This window comes from Corvus moneduloides, chromosome Z (assembly GCF_009650955.1).
Source record: "Corvus moneduloides isolate bCorMon1 chromosome Z, bCorMon1.pri, whole genome shotgun sequence".
Lineage (NCBI taxonomy): Eukaryota > Metazoa > Chordata > Aves > Passeriformes > Corvidae > Corvus > Corvus moneduloides.
The window spans coordinates 39,132,839-39,148,640 of record NC_045511.1 but is presented as its reverse complement, the minus strand read 5'-3'; the positions used below and the strand labels follow the sequence as shown (position 1 = coordinate 39,148,640).

General features: G+C 39.5%; 1 protein-coding gene across 3 annotated transcripts in view; it reads left to right on the top strand.

The window, feature by feature from the left end:
• The window catches only part of NTRK2 (neurotrophic receptor tyrosine kinase 2), a 201,040-nt gene that overhangs the window by 100,144 nt on the left and 85,094 nt on the right, over positions 1-15,802 (top strand). For all 3 annotated transcript variants that reach the window (XM_032096321.1, XM_032096328.1, XM_032096322.1), the window contains one exon: positions 14,862-15,050. In XM_032096321.1, coding sequence (XP_031952212.1) covers positions 14,862-15,050 — 189 coding nt within the window. The remainder of the gene's footprint in view (positions 1-14,861; positions 15,051-15,802) is intronic.

Genomic DNA, 15,802 nt, shown 5'->3' with positions numbered 1-15,802 from the left:
CTTGAAGGAGTAAACATCTGTTTTAGGTCCTGCCAAACATTTAACATAAAAGGGAAATGCCAGCCAGTTGAAACAATGCAGTTTTAACTCCAAAACCGTAAGGTGTTTGTGGTGTTTAATCCAGCTATTGTAGAGTTTAATCCAGCTATTAATAATAGCCGGATTTCACATAAGGTCTGTATTTAGCTATAGTTTCATTTTTTTCTACAAAATGATCTTTCAGGAGATTATGTAGGTGTAAAATAGTGCTATATATTGCCGTTTTAGTCATGTGTTACTAACACGGTGGATAAAGTAACTAATCTTTTTACTACTAGTATTGAATTAATTTATGTGTGTTACATGGAAACTTGCTTCAGAACCCAGATATGTGAGTTCAATTCAACAGGGATGTCTTATTTTAAATTCAGGACTTCAGTGTCTCTATGCTGATAAATGAATCTCTTCTAATCTTTATTTTGTAAGGAATGATGATCTGTAGACATACATTTTTTTCATTAACAATTTTAAGAAAGATCCCTAAGTGTGAATATTCGGTAATTTTTAAGCAATAATTGCTTGGCAATCTGAAACTAAATTGATGGCAGATGGCATTGCTAGTGAGACAAAAGGTCAGAAATTCATTGTGATCATATTCATAAAAATGAGGTTTCATTAAAACAATCTATAGTGACACGTTGCTGTTTTCTCATAAAAATTTAAATGACTGAGTATCTCAGGACTTTTTGCTTCACTTTTGCAGACTGATAGGATAACTTAGCTGATTCAGGCTGTCATACCTTTGTTCTTTGGGTACTGCTGCCACATCACAAAAACATGAAGAAATTGCTTGGTAGACTAAGAAAAGTTGTTACTGTTTTAAGAAACCAAATTCCAATGCCTCTGGAAACTACTGGCAAACAAAACCATCCCAAATGCTCAGTTGACAAAACAGGTAATTTTTTAAAATGAGTTTCTGTATCTATTGAAGTTAATATGACCAAGTAGAGGCCAGTAAAACCTGAGAACCCCCAAGAAAGTGCAGCATCCCCTCCCTGCAGAGCCAGGAACCCGCCTAGAGGACAGCAGTTTCCTCTGGTTGCTGGCATGGTCCACCCACCCATGGCAGAAGCTCAGTGAAGCTGTTATGTCTTGACTGCTTCCTGCCATCTACCTTAAGAGTTGTCTTATCTCTGTGGCACAGGGCCCAGCTTAAAGCCTCCCAAAGGGGCATGTGCCCAAGCATGTTCCAGGTGCTGGAATGGCATAGATATACTGTGGATGGCTTCAGTATTTTTTTATGGTGATGAGCTTGCTGCACTCCATCCAGCTAGTGTTGTTTGCTAGGGATCCAGGTTTGCTGCCTTGCTGTTTCCTGCCTCTTACTGGGCCGTACAGAGGAGAAGGGAAGGGATACACTGTAGAAGGGATTCACTTCTTCTGGCTTTCAGCCCAGCATTAAGCACCCTCCAGCAAGATGGCTTGCCTGATTCGCATCTATCCCTCCTCTGCAAGCACACATGACTGCGTGACTGAAAGGTGAAAGACCAGTATCTTGCTCATTTTAATAGTCCCAGAAGCATCATAATGAAAATCTAGCTCTGTAGCTTTTACATGTCTGGTAGCATGTAGCAAATCACACTGTCTTTAATCCTCTCCCTGGCAGAACTCCCACTGACTTAAGTGGGAGTTTTGTCTGAGCATGACCAGAGTTGGAATTTCAGGTTTTGGTCCTATATTAATTTCTCAGCAAGAAACAGAAATGGATATTATAGATTTTCAGTTAAACATTAGGAAGACATAAAACTGACATTCTCTATAATGTAGTAGTACAAATATGGGCAATTACCTTTTTGGCATTGTCTCGTGGGAATAATACAGATGAATTGCTTTAACCCATTCCTAACATAATTCATGTGCAGCCATATATTATAGATGCTACTTTTCAGTGACATAACTAAGTGCCACAAATAAGTGCCACAGCAGTAGAAGGCTGCATTTGCCAAAAAGGTTGTCATCATTCTTAATAAAAAGACAGCAGTCCTAATTCCACTGTCATTCATGGGAATTTTAAACCATTGTCAATATAGTAACTTTCTCCTGGTTGATATTAAGGGGAAGGGAATTAGACTCTTGGTATTGCTGTTCTACTTTATCTGTTCAAAGGATTTCATGCTTCATGTTTGGTTTGACTCTTTCACCCTATCTCTGAATCTGCTTTTCTTTACATTTGTGATGAACTAGCTAGTTGGAGTTTAGCACATTATGTTGGGTTTAAAAAGATAAAAAAAGGAAAACCTCATCTGGCAAAGAGAAGTAAGGTGTAGAAAAATATTTGGGGGGAAATGGATTCTTTCTAAAGACAGTTAAAATTAAGAAGTTGGAGTTTACTGAAATTATGGTATAAATGTGGCAATAGAAAGAAAGAAAAAAGCAGAGAAGAGAAAAGAAAAGGAAAAGAAAAAGAAAAGAAAAGAGAAAAGAAAAGAAAGAAAAGAAAAGAAAAGAAAAGAAAAGAAAAGAAAAGAAAAAAGAAAAGAAAAGAAAAGAAAAGAAAAGAAAAGAAAAGAAAAGAAAAGAAAAGAAAAGAAAAGAAAAGAAAAGAAAAGAAAAGAAAAGAAAAGAAAAGAAAAGAAAAAAGAAAAGAAAAGAAGAAAAGAAAGGAAAGGAAAAGAAAAGAAAAGATATGGTGTAGCTCTCTGGTGACTCCAGAGAATGAAATACCAGTTAAGCTCCTGCACGGAAGTCCAGTTCTTGGTTACCTGGTACTGGTGTGGTTGAATTGAGTGTGGGCATTTTTCATGCACGTATCTGCCTTTTGCAGCTTGGTCCTTTGAGACCTATTTGTGTGTGACCATTGCAGATGCCAATTTTTAGTCTAGTCCAGTGCAATAGATGATGTGGCTGTTCATGGTTTGTGCTTTTGGGTTTGTTTTTTCTTTTTGGTCTCTAAAGACTAGAAGATCAGTTCAGAGATACATTAGTTAGGAAAGTTTATAAGGTCATCTACTTCAATTGGTGCCGATATTCTACATGTGTTCATTAGATTTCATGTGGAATTACAAAACCATTTTCTTCTGCTTTATAGTATTTGCTTTTAATGGTGGTCAGGAATAAGGCTGTGCTTTAGCAGTTGCTTTTTGAGAGTATTTGATTTTCATGCAAATCTGTTCTGATAAATCTGTTGCTAAGAAACAGCCATGACTGAATTTTTGATAAAAGAGGAAACTAGACTGAAAATAAATGAATGTCATCCTGAAACACTTGAACTTAACAATTACTAATGCTGTTTAATCTTAACATAAAAATTACAACATCACAGGAGGCCACGTTGTTGGAACAAGTGAGGATAGGTGAGCCAGGTGGTCAAGAAAGCAACAGTTAAGAGGTAGGTGAAATTCTTTACAAAGAAATAAGTGAGTAAATAAGCAGAGGAGACCCATCAGAAGAAAGCTTAGTAAAATACTCAGAAGCAGTAGAAGAAGCAGAATTAATTTATAAAAGTATTATGTGCAACATCCTGGATAAAGAGAAACTCTGCTTTATTGAGAGCCCTGAAGAGTAGAAGTAGTGGTGCTTCCAGTATTTTAGCAAAACCTCACTGTTGTGTCCTGACCAATTTCAGAATTGATGCATCCATTTTCAAATCTGCTGTAGAAAAACTGCCAGAGTTTGTAGAGTAGCCACTTTTGGGATGGCTGATCTAGCTGATATGTTGCAAATAGGTTTGAGTATGCAGCATTTTCCTGCTTGCCATAGCAGCAATTTCAAGGAAAGCTGGCAGGAGAGAGGTGACAGGAGGAATCTCCAGCAAATGAGGCATCATGTGGCAGGGAGGAGGAGGTGTCTGTAAACGGCAGTAGAGGTTTATCATGTAGAGGCAAGACAGTCAATTTGTGCAGCTAATCCTATAGTTTGTGAGTGATGCTGCTGGAACAGAAATTTGACATGTTTCCTTTCTATATATGAGTGTCATTTGCTCCACTGTAGTAATTTTTAGATCTGCATTTGAAGAGGATTTTGAGTATGTAAAGCTTCAGTGCCTTAGGAATTGTACTTGGGGAAAGAAGGGTGTTGTAGGAAGGCAATTCCACGTCTTTGATCTGAAGATGTTCTGGCAGGGATATTCCTCCAAACAGCCTGTTATGCTTTCTACCGTCTCCAAAGGTGAACTGTTCCTTAAACAGTGTCCAACAGATCTAATCGATCATAATGCAAAAATCTCTAACAACATAAAATGATTGCTTTTCTTTTCCTTATGATTTCTTAGAGGTGCACAGAACAAGGTCTGGAGTGGGTCTGCTGGTAAGACTGTTCCAAATACTTCACCTGGATATCACGAGTATTTTTCAAGACACGTGATGTCTGAGCACCAAAAATCTTCGCAGAAGAGGATTCTTGCCAGTCTCTTGGTGGCCTACAAGGTTTTCTGAGCAGAGCCTGTGATCTCTTCAAAGGCCTGGGATATGTATAGTTGCTGAGTGCTTTGGGGACAGGTTTTGTAGAGAAAACCACTGCAATGGCTGCTGTTGCACGGACACAAAAGGAATCAGTTTCATTGTTGCTAAGTAATCTAATATAAATTGGAATAAAATGTCAAGTGTTAATGTTCAAGAAGGAAAGTTAGCTCTGTCTTGCTTTATGCTCACTGAGGGCTAGTTTTGGACAGCTTGTCTTCTGTGCCAAAGTCCTCTGTCCTTCCAGCAGCCCTCTTCCAAAGGCCGGCTAGTCCCTTTGCAATACGTACAGAAGTGGGGCCATCAGTGCCCAAAGCCTGTGCACCTAAGGTGAGAGCAAACTTCTTGACAAGGTATAGATGGTAGAGTGTTAGCTCACCACCTTCCCATGCCCTCCTCTTCCCATGTAGGTAGGCCCTTGTATTTATTTTTAAAACCTGTTTTCCAGGATGGGAAGTGTTTGGAGATGAAGAGGAGGCAGTCTATGTCAGTGCCAGTTCAAAACAGCTCTAGTTGGGCTGTAACATCATCTCAGTGAGAGCTTAGTAAGCAACTAAACCAGATTTCTGCAGATGTTGTTTACAATTTGAGCATGATGTTTGGGTTTAGTTTTGCTTCTTTGTAGATTGTCAGGTTTAAGGTTAGCTCATGTGGTTGTAAGTAAAAAATTATTTGGAAGCTGTTACGCTTGTTGAGAACAAATTCAGAGGTATACTTCACTGTAGTGTTGATTTCATAACCTGTGCAAATTTTGGGGGCCTGTAATAATCTTGCACTGACAGAAAGTAAGAAATTATACAAGACTCTGTGCTACTGTGTCATGTAATTAACACTTCCACTAATGAAACTTGTTCAGTAGCAGTAAGGGGAAATATCCCACTGAAATAAACTGTAAGTAAAGAATGCTATTAAACAATGTGTGCTTTAGTAGAGTGTGGTAGATGTGTAGTAGAGCACTGGCATTCTTCTTGCCGAACTAAACATATCTTTATTCTGCAGGCTAGAAAAGTGATCTGCTAATGTACTGAAATATATGTATTTCATTGAGATATGATGTGTATTTTTTGAGCTCTGGGCTTGCTTCAGTTCTGAATTGACATAAATCAACATTTGAAGTGTTTCCCGTGAGATCACTCAAGGTCTACCTTTTTGTCATTAGGGAAGATTAAGGATGAAAGAACACCTTGGAGATTCTTCCCTATCCTAAATCTGTATCAACTATACTTGTATCTTTTCCAGGTGATGTTTTTCCTCATGTGACTTCAAGAACTCCAGAAGTGGAGATTTCTGAGTCTTCTGTGAGCAATTCCAGTGCTCATAGAAGCAGGATCTTTTCCAAAGTTCTGGAGGATCTATTCCTGAGGATCTATTCCAAAGTGTCTACCTTAGTCTTTCTTAATGCACTTTCACCATGGAATTTCTTGTTCCCGTTCAGCAAAGGCATGCAACAAAAACTGTAACCATGCCTTGGAAGGCTGTACTTGTGTACCTCCTCAGACCTTAGTTAAGGATAAAAAAATCCCAGTTCTTCAGGTTTTTCATCAGGTCTCTGAGTATTTCTAGATTTTTCCATATTTTCATCTGATGTGCTTGAATGGAAGAGGCCTGTAGATTGTATCTCTGTGCTTCAAAGAAATAATCACTGAGGCTTAAAAAAAATTAAATAGTATCATTAGTAACGCTTTTTTTCTTCCTTAAAAAAAACCCACACAATCAAATACAAGTTTAAAATCAGGGAGCTTTTCTCCACAACCTAGTGTATCTGCCTTATCATCTATCTATGTTGAACTAAACAGAATTTGGAACATTATTCAAGTTGACTAGTCCAAATAGCTTTTTTGTTCTCTCAGGTAAAGACTGACAGCCAAAGCAGCATGCAGAAAATTTTATTGCTTCTGTACACTTTGTATTTATCTTCTAGACAACAGAGGACCTCATTCCCAGTCTTGGAAGTGGGAATGCTAACACTTAGATTATTTATGAGAAGTCTGGAAGGAAGCAGTTTTTAATTAAATAGTTCTTAAATGAAATGAAAGGCAACAAGGATTTAATTTCAGGTGAATTATTATTTTTTTGCTTGATGCCAAAAAGTACATTCTAGTTGATCTTTTTTATTATTGTGGTGATTTTTCACTGTAGTATTTTTGAAGGATTGTAATTTTACCCATGTTTCCAAGATATACAAACCTGCAGGTGACTATAATGAATACTGCTGATGATCTATATTAAAGAAAGATAAATCATTTTTTCTTATATTCTTCACGTTTTCTGCTGCCTTGTTTCTTTAATTCTTTGGTTCATGTATTCATATTGATGAACATGCCACAGGCCAGCTAGATTTTTTCCTTCGGTCTGTGTTTCATTTAACTACCGATAATGAGAGGCCATAAATTCCTCATTCTTCATAATAGGGCACGTCATCTGAGCTGCAGATACTGTGAATGTGTCCAGGAAGCAGTGGATGGCTGTGTAGCAACCATTCATCCTATATCTGAGGAGGGCTATGAGTCCCAAAGGGCTCTATGGATCAACAGGTAGGGCTGCTGGTTCCTCCCAGGTTCTGGTCATGACTTTGACAGAGATCCCCCCTTCAGTGCTGGGTAATTCAGTGCCAAAGTGCTCTTCCTGTTGCCTCCAAATTGGAAGTAATGGTAGCACATACCTCATCATGCATGATCTATGTGGATTTATTGGTTATGGTACATAAGAATGTGACAATGCATGCCAGATTGCAGTTGTTAGATCTGTTACACAAATGCCTTCCATTCTGGCTGAAAGGGAAAAAGAAATCGGCAACCTTTGTGACTCAGGCTGATGTTTTGCTGATAGCATTCCTGGGGAGAGCTGGCCCTGGAGTGAAGCCGGGACAGAGTGGTTAGGCACCTTTCATCCTGTCCAGACAATACTAGCAAATTGAGAATGTATTTGAGACCCTTTTTTCCTACACGGCTTTGCAGTGCTGCAAAGGAGGAGTCTTGGGTGAACTGTCTTGCCAGTCTGCCCCAGACCAAGACACCAGTGTCTTTATCCCTGTGCCCTGTAGGTTGCGTGACCTTCAGGAGTGACTTGCATTATGAAGGGGTCCCTTAGGCTGTCCTAGGGAGTCTTCCCTTGCAGAAACATTTGCTCTGGGCTTGTGTGTGAGGGGATGCAGGAATACATGGATACAGGGGAGTATGGAGGAGGTTGTGAGGAGAAAGGCAGCTGAAAGGAACTGACTGGGATTCTGTCACAGTCACGCACCAGAGTAAAACCCAAGCAAACAAATATGCAGCTGTGACGCTTAGATTCAAAGCCAGAACAAAAAGCCCTGATGAAATATTGAGTGGCTAAAATCTGTGCATAGTCATGTTAATGGAAATTACCCAGATTGTGTGTTTGTTCCTCTGTAGAGGAGCTAGGCATTTGAAATAAGTTTTCCTGCAAGATGAACATGTGTTTTAGGGGAAAAGGCATCTTGACACCTAGCAACACTGAAAATTTGGTACTGTAAAGCCAAACAACTTACCTGTTATTTCATTAGACCCAAAGGTATGCATTACTTAAATTATTCCATGTGGGAACGAAGACAATCCAATGTAGATTGTTTGCTCTGTATGAAAGTGATACATGACAACTGAACAATTTAATCTTCTTGTGAAGCTGCAACAAATAAGAAAAAGCTAAACACTGATTTTTCATCTGAAAGCAATGGCAAACTACCTTGCATCCTTGATCACCCAAACGAAATGGTGCACCATTGAACTGGTGTGGTTTCATCATGATTTTCAAACTAGTATCTCCACTTTGTTTTGCAAAAGTTGTAAGTGAACAGATTTCTAAGGACTGCTTCTTGAGTTTAAATCCTGATTTTCAGCTCCCCTTTGAGGGACCTTCAAGGAGCCTACTTACTTTTATTCAGAGAATGTTGGAAGTGCATGCTGGTGGGGAACAGAGGGATTTGTCTGCTGGATGTGAGGATGTTCTCCAGCTCTCTGTTCAGTTTCTCCTAACTTCCTGGGAGCATTGTCTTGGATGGGAACTGAACTTCTTGGGCAGTGTCAAAAGGTTTTTCTCATCTCATATGTCAAGAAGCAACAGAATACAAGCTTAAACAAGCACTGGTGGGTGTAAATCAGTTAAACAGATTGATGATACCTGTCAGAAGATGTGAAATTGTTTATCCGCTAAACACCAAAGCCTGGCAAGTCTCAGTTTTCTGAGTCACAGACTTAATGTGTAACAGTGTGGGTTTTGGCTCCGTGTACTGTTCCGGGATAGAAGGACATGCATGCACTCTTTGATCTGTGAAGAGCAATATGCTTTAGCAGGATGGACTCAGATATAATGCTGTTTAGGGTGATCTTGTGTTTCTTTCCACCACAAACAAAGGAGGATTAGCCCCCTAATACTCATTTTGCAATTGCATGTGACAGTGACTGTAGAGATGACTACACAAAGGCCGAGACTAATGGTTGTTGTCTGGGTAGCTGGCAGGGATGGCGATATGAGACAGGAAAGGTCACTTGGAAGGTGGGTAGAGGCAAGATGTGCTATTGCTCCACGCAGCTCAACTGCTGTCAAAACATGGGAGTGCCTTGCCTTGAGCTTTCCCTCATTGCAGGCATTGGCAGCTGCAAAGAAAAGACCATAGTTTTAGTAAGTCCACTGTAGATCTGTAGAACAATCTGACAACTTTGAGCAGCTCCACCAACCAAGGCAAGACTAAACTTGTGTCTCTTTGGAAACTTATTCAGTCTTCGGTTGGTTGGTTGGTTGGTTGGTTGGTTTTTGGGTTTTTTTCTTGAGCTCTATTTACACCTTTTAATTCAATTCCCTATATTCAGTATACTGCATTTTAAGAGACCAATAGTTTACAATATTTTTTTTGTAATTGCATTGCTTTGTTTTGTGCTGGCTTTCTTATCCAGTCTAATAGAGTTGCATGAACGTGATTTGGTACCACAGTTGCATACAGCTGCTGAACTTGGGAATACAAAGGAATATTTGAAATAAAACTCAGCACGTTAGTCAGAAAAAAAGTGTGTCAAGCTGTGATTGATTAGTTGTCTTCCAGAGGGAGTAAAAGATAAGATTGCAATTTTTAGAGTAAAGCTAAAAAGGTGTCTGTTCTGGTGAGAAAGTTGGATCCTGCTTTGATAATAGGAAAAACTGAATATCTGTTCTTGCTGAAGCATAATACTTACATTGTAATCATGCAGAAAATACAAAAATCTACAGCAAACATGGGAATCTCATGGGATGAGAAATCTTGTGTAATTACTTTTTAGAACAATGTATTTAACTAGTGAAAAAGTACACCCCTCCCAAAAGGAAGGAGAGACAAGATTCATTATGGCCTTGGAATTTAGCAGAGGTGCTGACTGATGTGGCATACATTCACTGTTGTGCTTGTAACTTTATGGTGTGCTATTACCATGCCTTGGCACAGACTCGTCCCTGTTCCCAGAGGAGCTAAGAGCCAGTGCTAGTGCAAGGTCCATTGAGAAAGCATCCTAGAAATCAACATAATTTTTCATGGAAGGAATGATGTTTATTAAGGCATCACAGCACAAAATCATCTCTGTAAACACTGCTTTTTACATGAGCTGCTTCCTAACAGTTGAGTAAGTAGATACATTATTGGAAATACGCAATTCCAACCACAAAGCTAAAATTAGGAGGGGTCGTGATATTCATTACTCTTACTGTCTTACAGTGTGCCTGAGCCATTAGTAGTGACTTCAGGGATAACTGGAGTGATTTGTATTGCACAGAAGTGTGTTGTGCAAATGTAGCCCCAACAAATAGCAGTGTAGATAGGCCTTGGTAGCATGGATGTTAAAACTGCATTAACTCTCATGGTGATAGGAGTATAATGAACTGTCGAATACAGTCATAGAGTGGCTTGGGTTGGAAGGGACCTTAAAGGTCACCTAATTCGAGCCCCCCCTTACCATTGTCAGGGACACATTTCACTTGACCAGGTTGCTCAGAGCTCCATCCAGCCTGGCCTTGAACACATCCGGGGATGGGACAACCACAGCTTCTCTGGGCAACCTGTTCCAGTGCCTCACCAGCCCCACAGTTAAGAACTTCTTCTTAATATCTAATTTAATCCTGCTGTCTTTCAGTTGGAAGCCATTGGCCCTTGTCCTGCCACTGAATGCTCTTGTAGTTTTGCTCCATCTTTCCTGCAGGCTCCCTTCAGGTACTGGAAGGATGCAATTAAGTCACCCTGAAGCCTTCTCTTTTATAGGCTGCACAATCCCAATTTTCTTAGCTTTTCCTGTCATGAAAGGCTGTATATAATTATAATGAATCTCCTTCACCAGTTCAAAAATAGCAGCGTGCCTTGAAAATAATATAATTAAATTTTATTTCTTTACCTAAGAAAGCTCAAATTTTTTGGCACCACCAAGGTCAAGGACAGTGCAGGCATACACTGTTCAAGAGATAGCACAGTTCTCCTTGGAATGTGCAGTAAAAGAAGTTTGCTGTTTCTGCCTGTCCCCATATTATGTGCTGAGGTAATTCTCCACCTAGCTGGGGAATTGGAAGCATTTTGGGTTTTTTATAGCTCATCAGTTTCAAATAGAACTGGTTTTCTTATATGTCACAACTTTTTTTGAGAGCTGCTGGGGTTTTTTTGTACACAAAAGGGATTTTTCTTGAGCTTAGGTGATGAAAAATGGACAAGTCTTTAGTTTCAGATCAAATAGAAGAGAAATTTGTCCCTGTGGTGTATAGCCCACATCTTCTCCAAAGCAGGCTACAGATTCTTGTCTGGCTCCAACTCCTTCTTAAGAAAAGAGAAGTCTTCTTAAGAAAAATGTCTAAAAATGAAATCAAAGGAAGATTCTGGGCAGCACACTGGAAGGTGGAGAAGGTCTCTGGAGGCTTCTTAAAAGCTTAAGCCAACTGTGAATCTGCTCTTGGCAGTAGCTAATGACTACTGATAATGCATGATTTTCACTCCAGCCTATCACATTTTGTCTAAAATTTTCAGATTTCAGGTGTAAAACAAAGAGCAGATTTTATAAAAACCAGAGGCAGTAGTAGGTGACTGAATGTAATTACCATACTTGTTCTGCCTTTCACAAGTAATTCAGTGACCGCATTTCCTGTGGATGAAACCACACTCTAAGGTGCTTCAAGAAATTACCCTTCATTTTGAGCACAGAGCCCATTCAGAAAAGGGTAGCTCTCACTTCTTGTCAGCACAGGTGATAGTCTCATCTTGCATCCTGGAAATGGTTTTACATTACTTGAATATCACAGCCAGGTGCAGGGCTGGTCTGTAAGTGTAATGTGGCTTAGTGCATTCAAAAAATGAAATGTAACTTTCTGTTGAGTAGATAGTCTAGCAAATAAATAAGTGTGGAAATGGTCTATGTAAAAGTTTGCTCACACTGATAGAAAGGTCCCAGCAAAGGGGAAGTTTGAAAAGATGTGAGCTCAGCTGCCTCTGATACATAAAAATTTCCATCTGATGAGTTCTGATTGTCTTAATTAGAGAAGAAATAGACAGGAAATAGGATTTTTGAACGCAAACTATTCATAAAAGCCATTGCATGAGATGTTTACTTGCTAATAAGTGAGAAGGATCTCCGAGTGATATAGCAACAAAGTTCCCAGGGTTGAATTTTTCTTAAACTATTTTGTACTGTGAGGAATTGGCCTGAAAGTCACCTAATTTTCTAGGTTTTCCTCACCTATATCAGAGAGCTGAATATATTTGGAACCTGCTTCATACCACACAGAAGACTGGCTTTTACCAGTTAGCCTAATTGAGTAGATTTACAGAACAGTTGTCTGCTTTTCACCTGCAGCACTTTGCAGTTCATACTGATTGAAAATAGTAGTTCACCATACAAAATTGCATCTTGAAGTACTGCAGAAATTATTCAATGAATAGATTGAGTTCCTAGTCATTATTCCCCTTTAACATCTAGAAATGTGTAATGGTCACTTTTCCTTGCCATCACTGCATGTATGGCGGAAGCAAACAATGACAAAAGAGCCTCCTTCTGTGTAGCAGAGAACAGCAGGACTGAAAAGGACTTAAAGACATGCCTCTGTTAAGTTTCAGTTTAAGAGAATTTGCCTATTTGCTGTGAGAGAAGGGATTTGTCCTTATACTGAAGCTATATTATAGTGTAAAAGCATTTTGTTTTCCCAAGAAAGTGGGTATTAGTCAGCCTGCTTTTTTGGAGCAACAAGTTGAGATTCAGAAAGTTTAGAGATGTAAGGATGGTATCTACCAAAAACTGAATGCAGTTTTAAATAAGTTGCACTCTTAATGTTTGTGCAAACAACTCTCACGCATCTGAAAAATGTATTGTGACTTAACATAAGTATCTTCTGTGCCACCTGAGCAACCCATTCTCGCTATTTGTTAGGCTCTGCCCTTCATTAGAGAAATCTTCACCAAAAACTCCTAATCCTGGCATCTTTCCCAGTACAGTCAATCATGTGGGAATCAGGGTGATCAGTAACGACAAAACCAGCCTTGGTATGAGTATTTCATTTGATAAATTGCAGAGATATAGGCTTTACTTACATTTGTCAACAGTGACTTTCCTGCGAAGTGCCAGGTATTTGAAAAATTAATTCTAGTGTTTCAGGTTGAAGAGGAAGTACTTTTTCAAACTATGAGAACATTTCCCTCATGCACCATTAAACCAACTGGGGAGAAAGAAAAGCAGGACAGGGGTGTGAGTATGCTTGTGTCTCATAATATAGGGTTGAATAGCCACATGCCAGAATATTCAAGTTTTATTGCTATGAGCCATGCCACGTAATGATGAAGTGATTTTGGTGACGATACAGTGAGCCACAGAAGAGTAGGAGTTTCTTTAAAGCTGCCCTTTCTTTACTGTGCTTGGGACTGTCCTTTTTCTCATCTTGTTCTTCAGTTGTGTGTCTGCTGCAGTGGATTCTGCTTGTCTTCTCTGATGTCCTCAGTAATGTGGATACAGAACCTGCTGGTGGTCCCCATTCTCACTCTCTCCTCTGCATTCCCTATCTCTCCTGCAGACACAGATGCCATCTACCTGGCGAGGCTCTGTCTTGCCTCTGCAGTGCTCCTTCTGTCCAGCCTAAAACTCAGTCTGGGACTCCAACATGTTGCAATTGTCACCTGGGTGGCAGGTGATTTGCAGTAAACACAGCTTTTTATTGTCCTCAAGGTATTCTCTGCTGTCTCCTTCTTTGGGGAGACATTTGCTCCACGTGTTGCTGCTGCCCAAAGGCTAAATGCAGTTCGCTAAAGATGCCACTTCAGGATAGGCACTTCCAGAGGGTGGTTTTTTCCATCTGTTTCTTGCATTGTCTTTTGATTGTTACAATTAAGAGATGTGAATGTTATCCCCAAAACCTTAGTTGATGTGGATGGAGAATGAAGTGAAATATGATATGTGTGATCTCTGATGGCTCTTCAGTCAGGAGATCAGGCAAAACGTCTTTGCTGTTAAATGGTGCTTCTGGTTTTCTATGAATACTGAATGTAAACCGGAAGAAGTCATGTGGAATTTAAGTGGCGGAGTTAGATTTCAAGAGTTCAAATGTCATCTGTGCTGATTTTGCTATTAGTTCAAAGGCTCCTGCAGTTCACAGAATTGGGACACTGTGCTAAGCAGGATATTTCTTTTTTTAATCTGTTTACAAGGTTTTATCTCTGTGGCACTTTCACTAAAAATACAAAGTGTAGAATGGAAACAAAACAAAAACTGTCACTGAATTACTCCTCACAATAGACCTTTTTCTGGAAGGTGACTAGATTCAGGTATGGACTGGGGAGCCAACGGGATGTACCCCTGGGCAGGATGAGCCCCTCTGCAGCAAATTCAGGTTTTACTCCACTGTTCTTCTCAGCATCTTCTCTGCATGTCTGTGACTATGCGAATTTTCCCCTGGATTTTGACCGTGAACCATGTTTCTTTCAGAAATTACCAGCTTCCCACGTCAGGATGAACCCATTTGCTCTGTGCCTTTTGTCTTGTTATAAAGCCAGGTAGGGCAGGCATTCCTTGGATTTGTGGTGTTACTGCTGTGCGATTCAAGTAGCGCATAAGGTAAAAAAGTTAATGTGTGTATTCCATAGCTTATTTCTGAAAATGACAGAATGAGTTCAACAAATTTTGAGATCTTTCACAGTGGAAGACTGTGCACAGCCTGTGCTGGACTCTGACATTTAGTCTAGGTGATGTACCAGTACAAAAACTTGTTACGATTCCAGTTCCTAATGAAAAAAAACCCCCACTGTTCTCCATCTGCACCCAGACATACAAAATTTCTGAGAAAGGTCAGCAAGGCACACAAAGAGAGCTGTTGACTATAGGAATGGAGGACAACTGGTCAAAATTTAAAAAAAAAAAAAATTACACATCTGAGGGAAGAGTACCGTACACTGAGTTACAAGAAAATCTTTGTTTCTAACTCTAGGTCCTTCTTCAGTCATCAGCAATGACGACGATTCAGCCAGTCCCCTCCACCACATCTCAAATGGCAGTAACACTCCATCTTCTTCTGAGGGGGGTCCTGATGCAGTCATCATTGGGATGACGAAGATTCCTGTCATTGAAAATCCACAGTATTTTGGAATTACCAACAGTCAGCTCAAGCCAGATACCTGTAAGTACAAACAACTATATGTGTTTTGATCATTCATTTTGCCTGTGCCAGTGTTGTGGCTCCTTAACAGAGCTAGCATAACAAAATACTCTTAAATTCCTGGTAGTGGAATGGTGGGGTTAAAATGTGAGCTATTTATTAAAGGTACATGGGATGAACCGCTTTACCTCTGTCTAAGCCAAATTCAGCCCTTGTGATGAGTCAATGAAGTGAGTGGTGTTATGCTCAAAGCCCAATCCGTATTTCATCAAAATCACTGGTAGCCTTTCCATTGATTTCAGTGGTCTTTGGCCAGTCCTGTGCACTAAATGTATTCCTGGGAGAAAACGAATCTTGGATCAGAAGCAAACGTCAGTATTGTTACATATGCACTACTTTTAAATTAATCTTATCAGCATCACCAGATCATATTAACATAACCTAACTTTCAGATCTGAGTATTTGTAAATTTGTAAGGATGATAAGGGTTAAAACTTCAATTCTTGTAATTTCATTGTATAATTCAACCTCTACAAACAGAACTTATTTTGAGTATTTAAAAGTAGAGCAGAAGGGCAGAAGGTTGCATGATGGGCAATACATGTCACATACAAATTCTTTCATGTTAAGTTACTAGCAAGTGGAATGTGAAAAAATACGAAGAGCTAAACATACTGAGCTATGAAGAGTTGAAAAAGAGTATCACTTACTTAGATGCTGCTTACTTCACATACTACTTTTCAAACCTAGTAACAGTTTCAGAATTGAACATG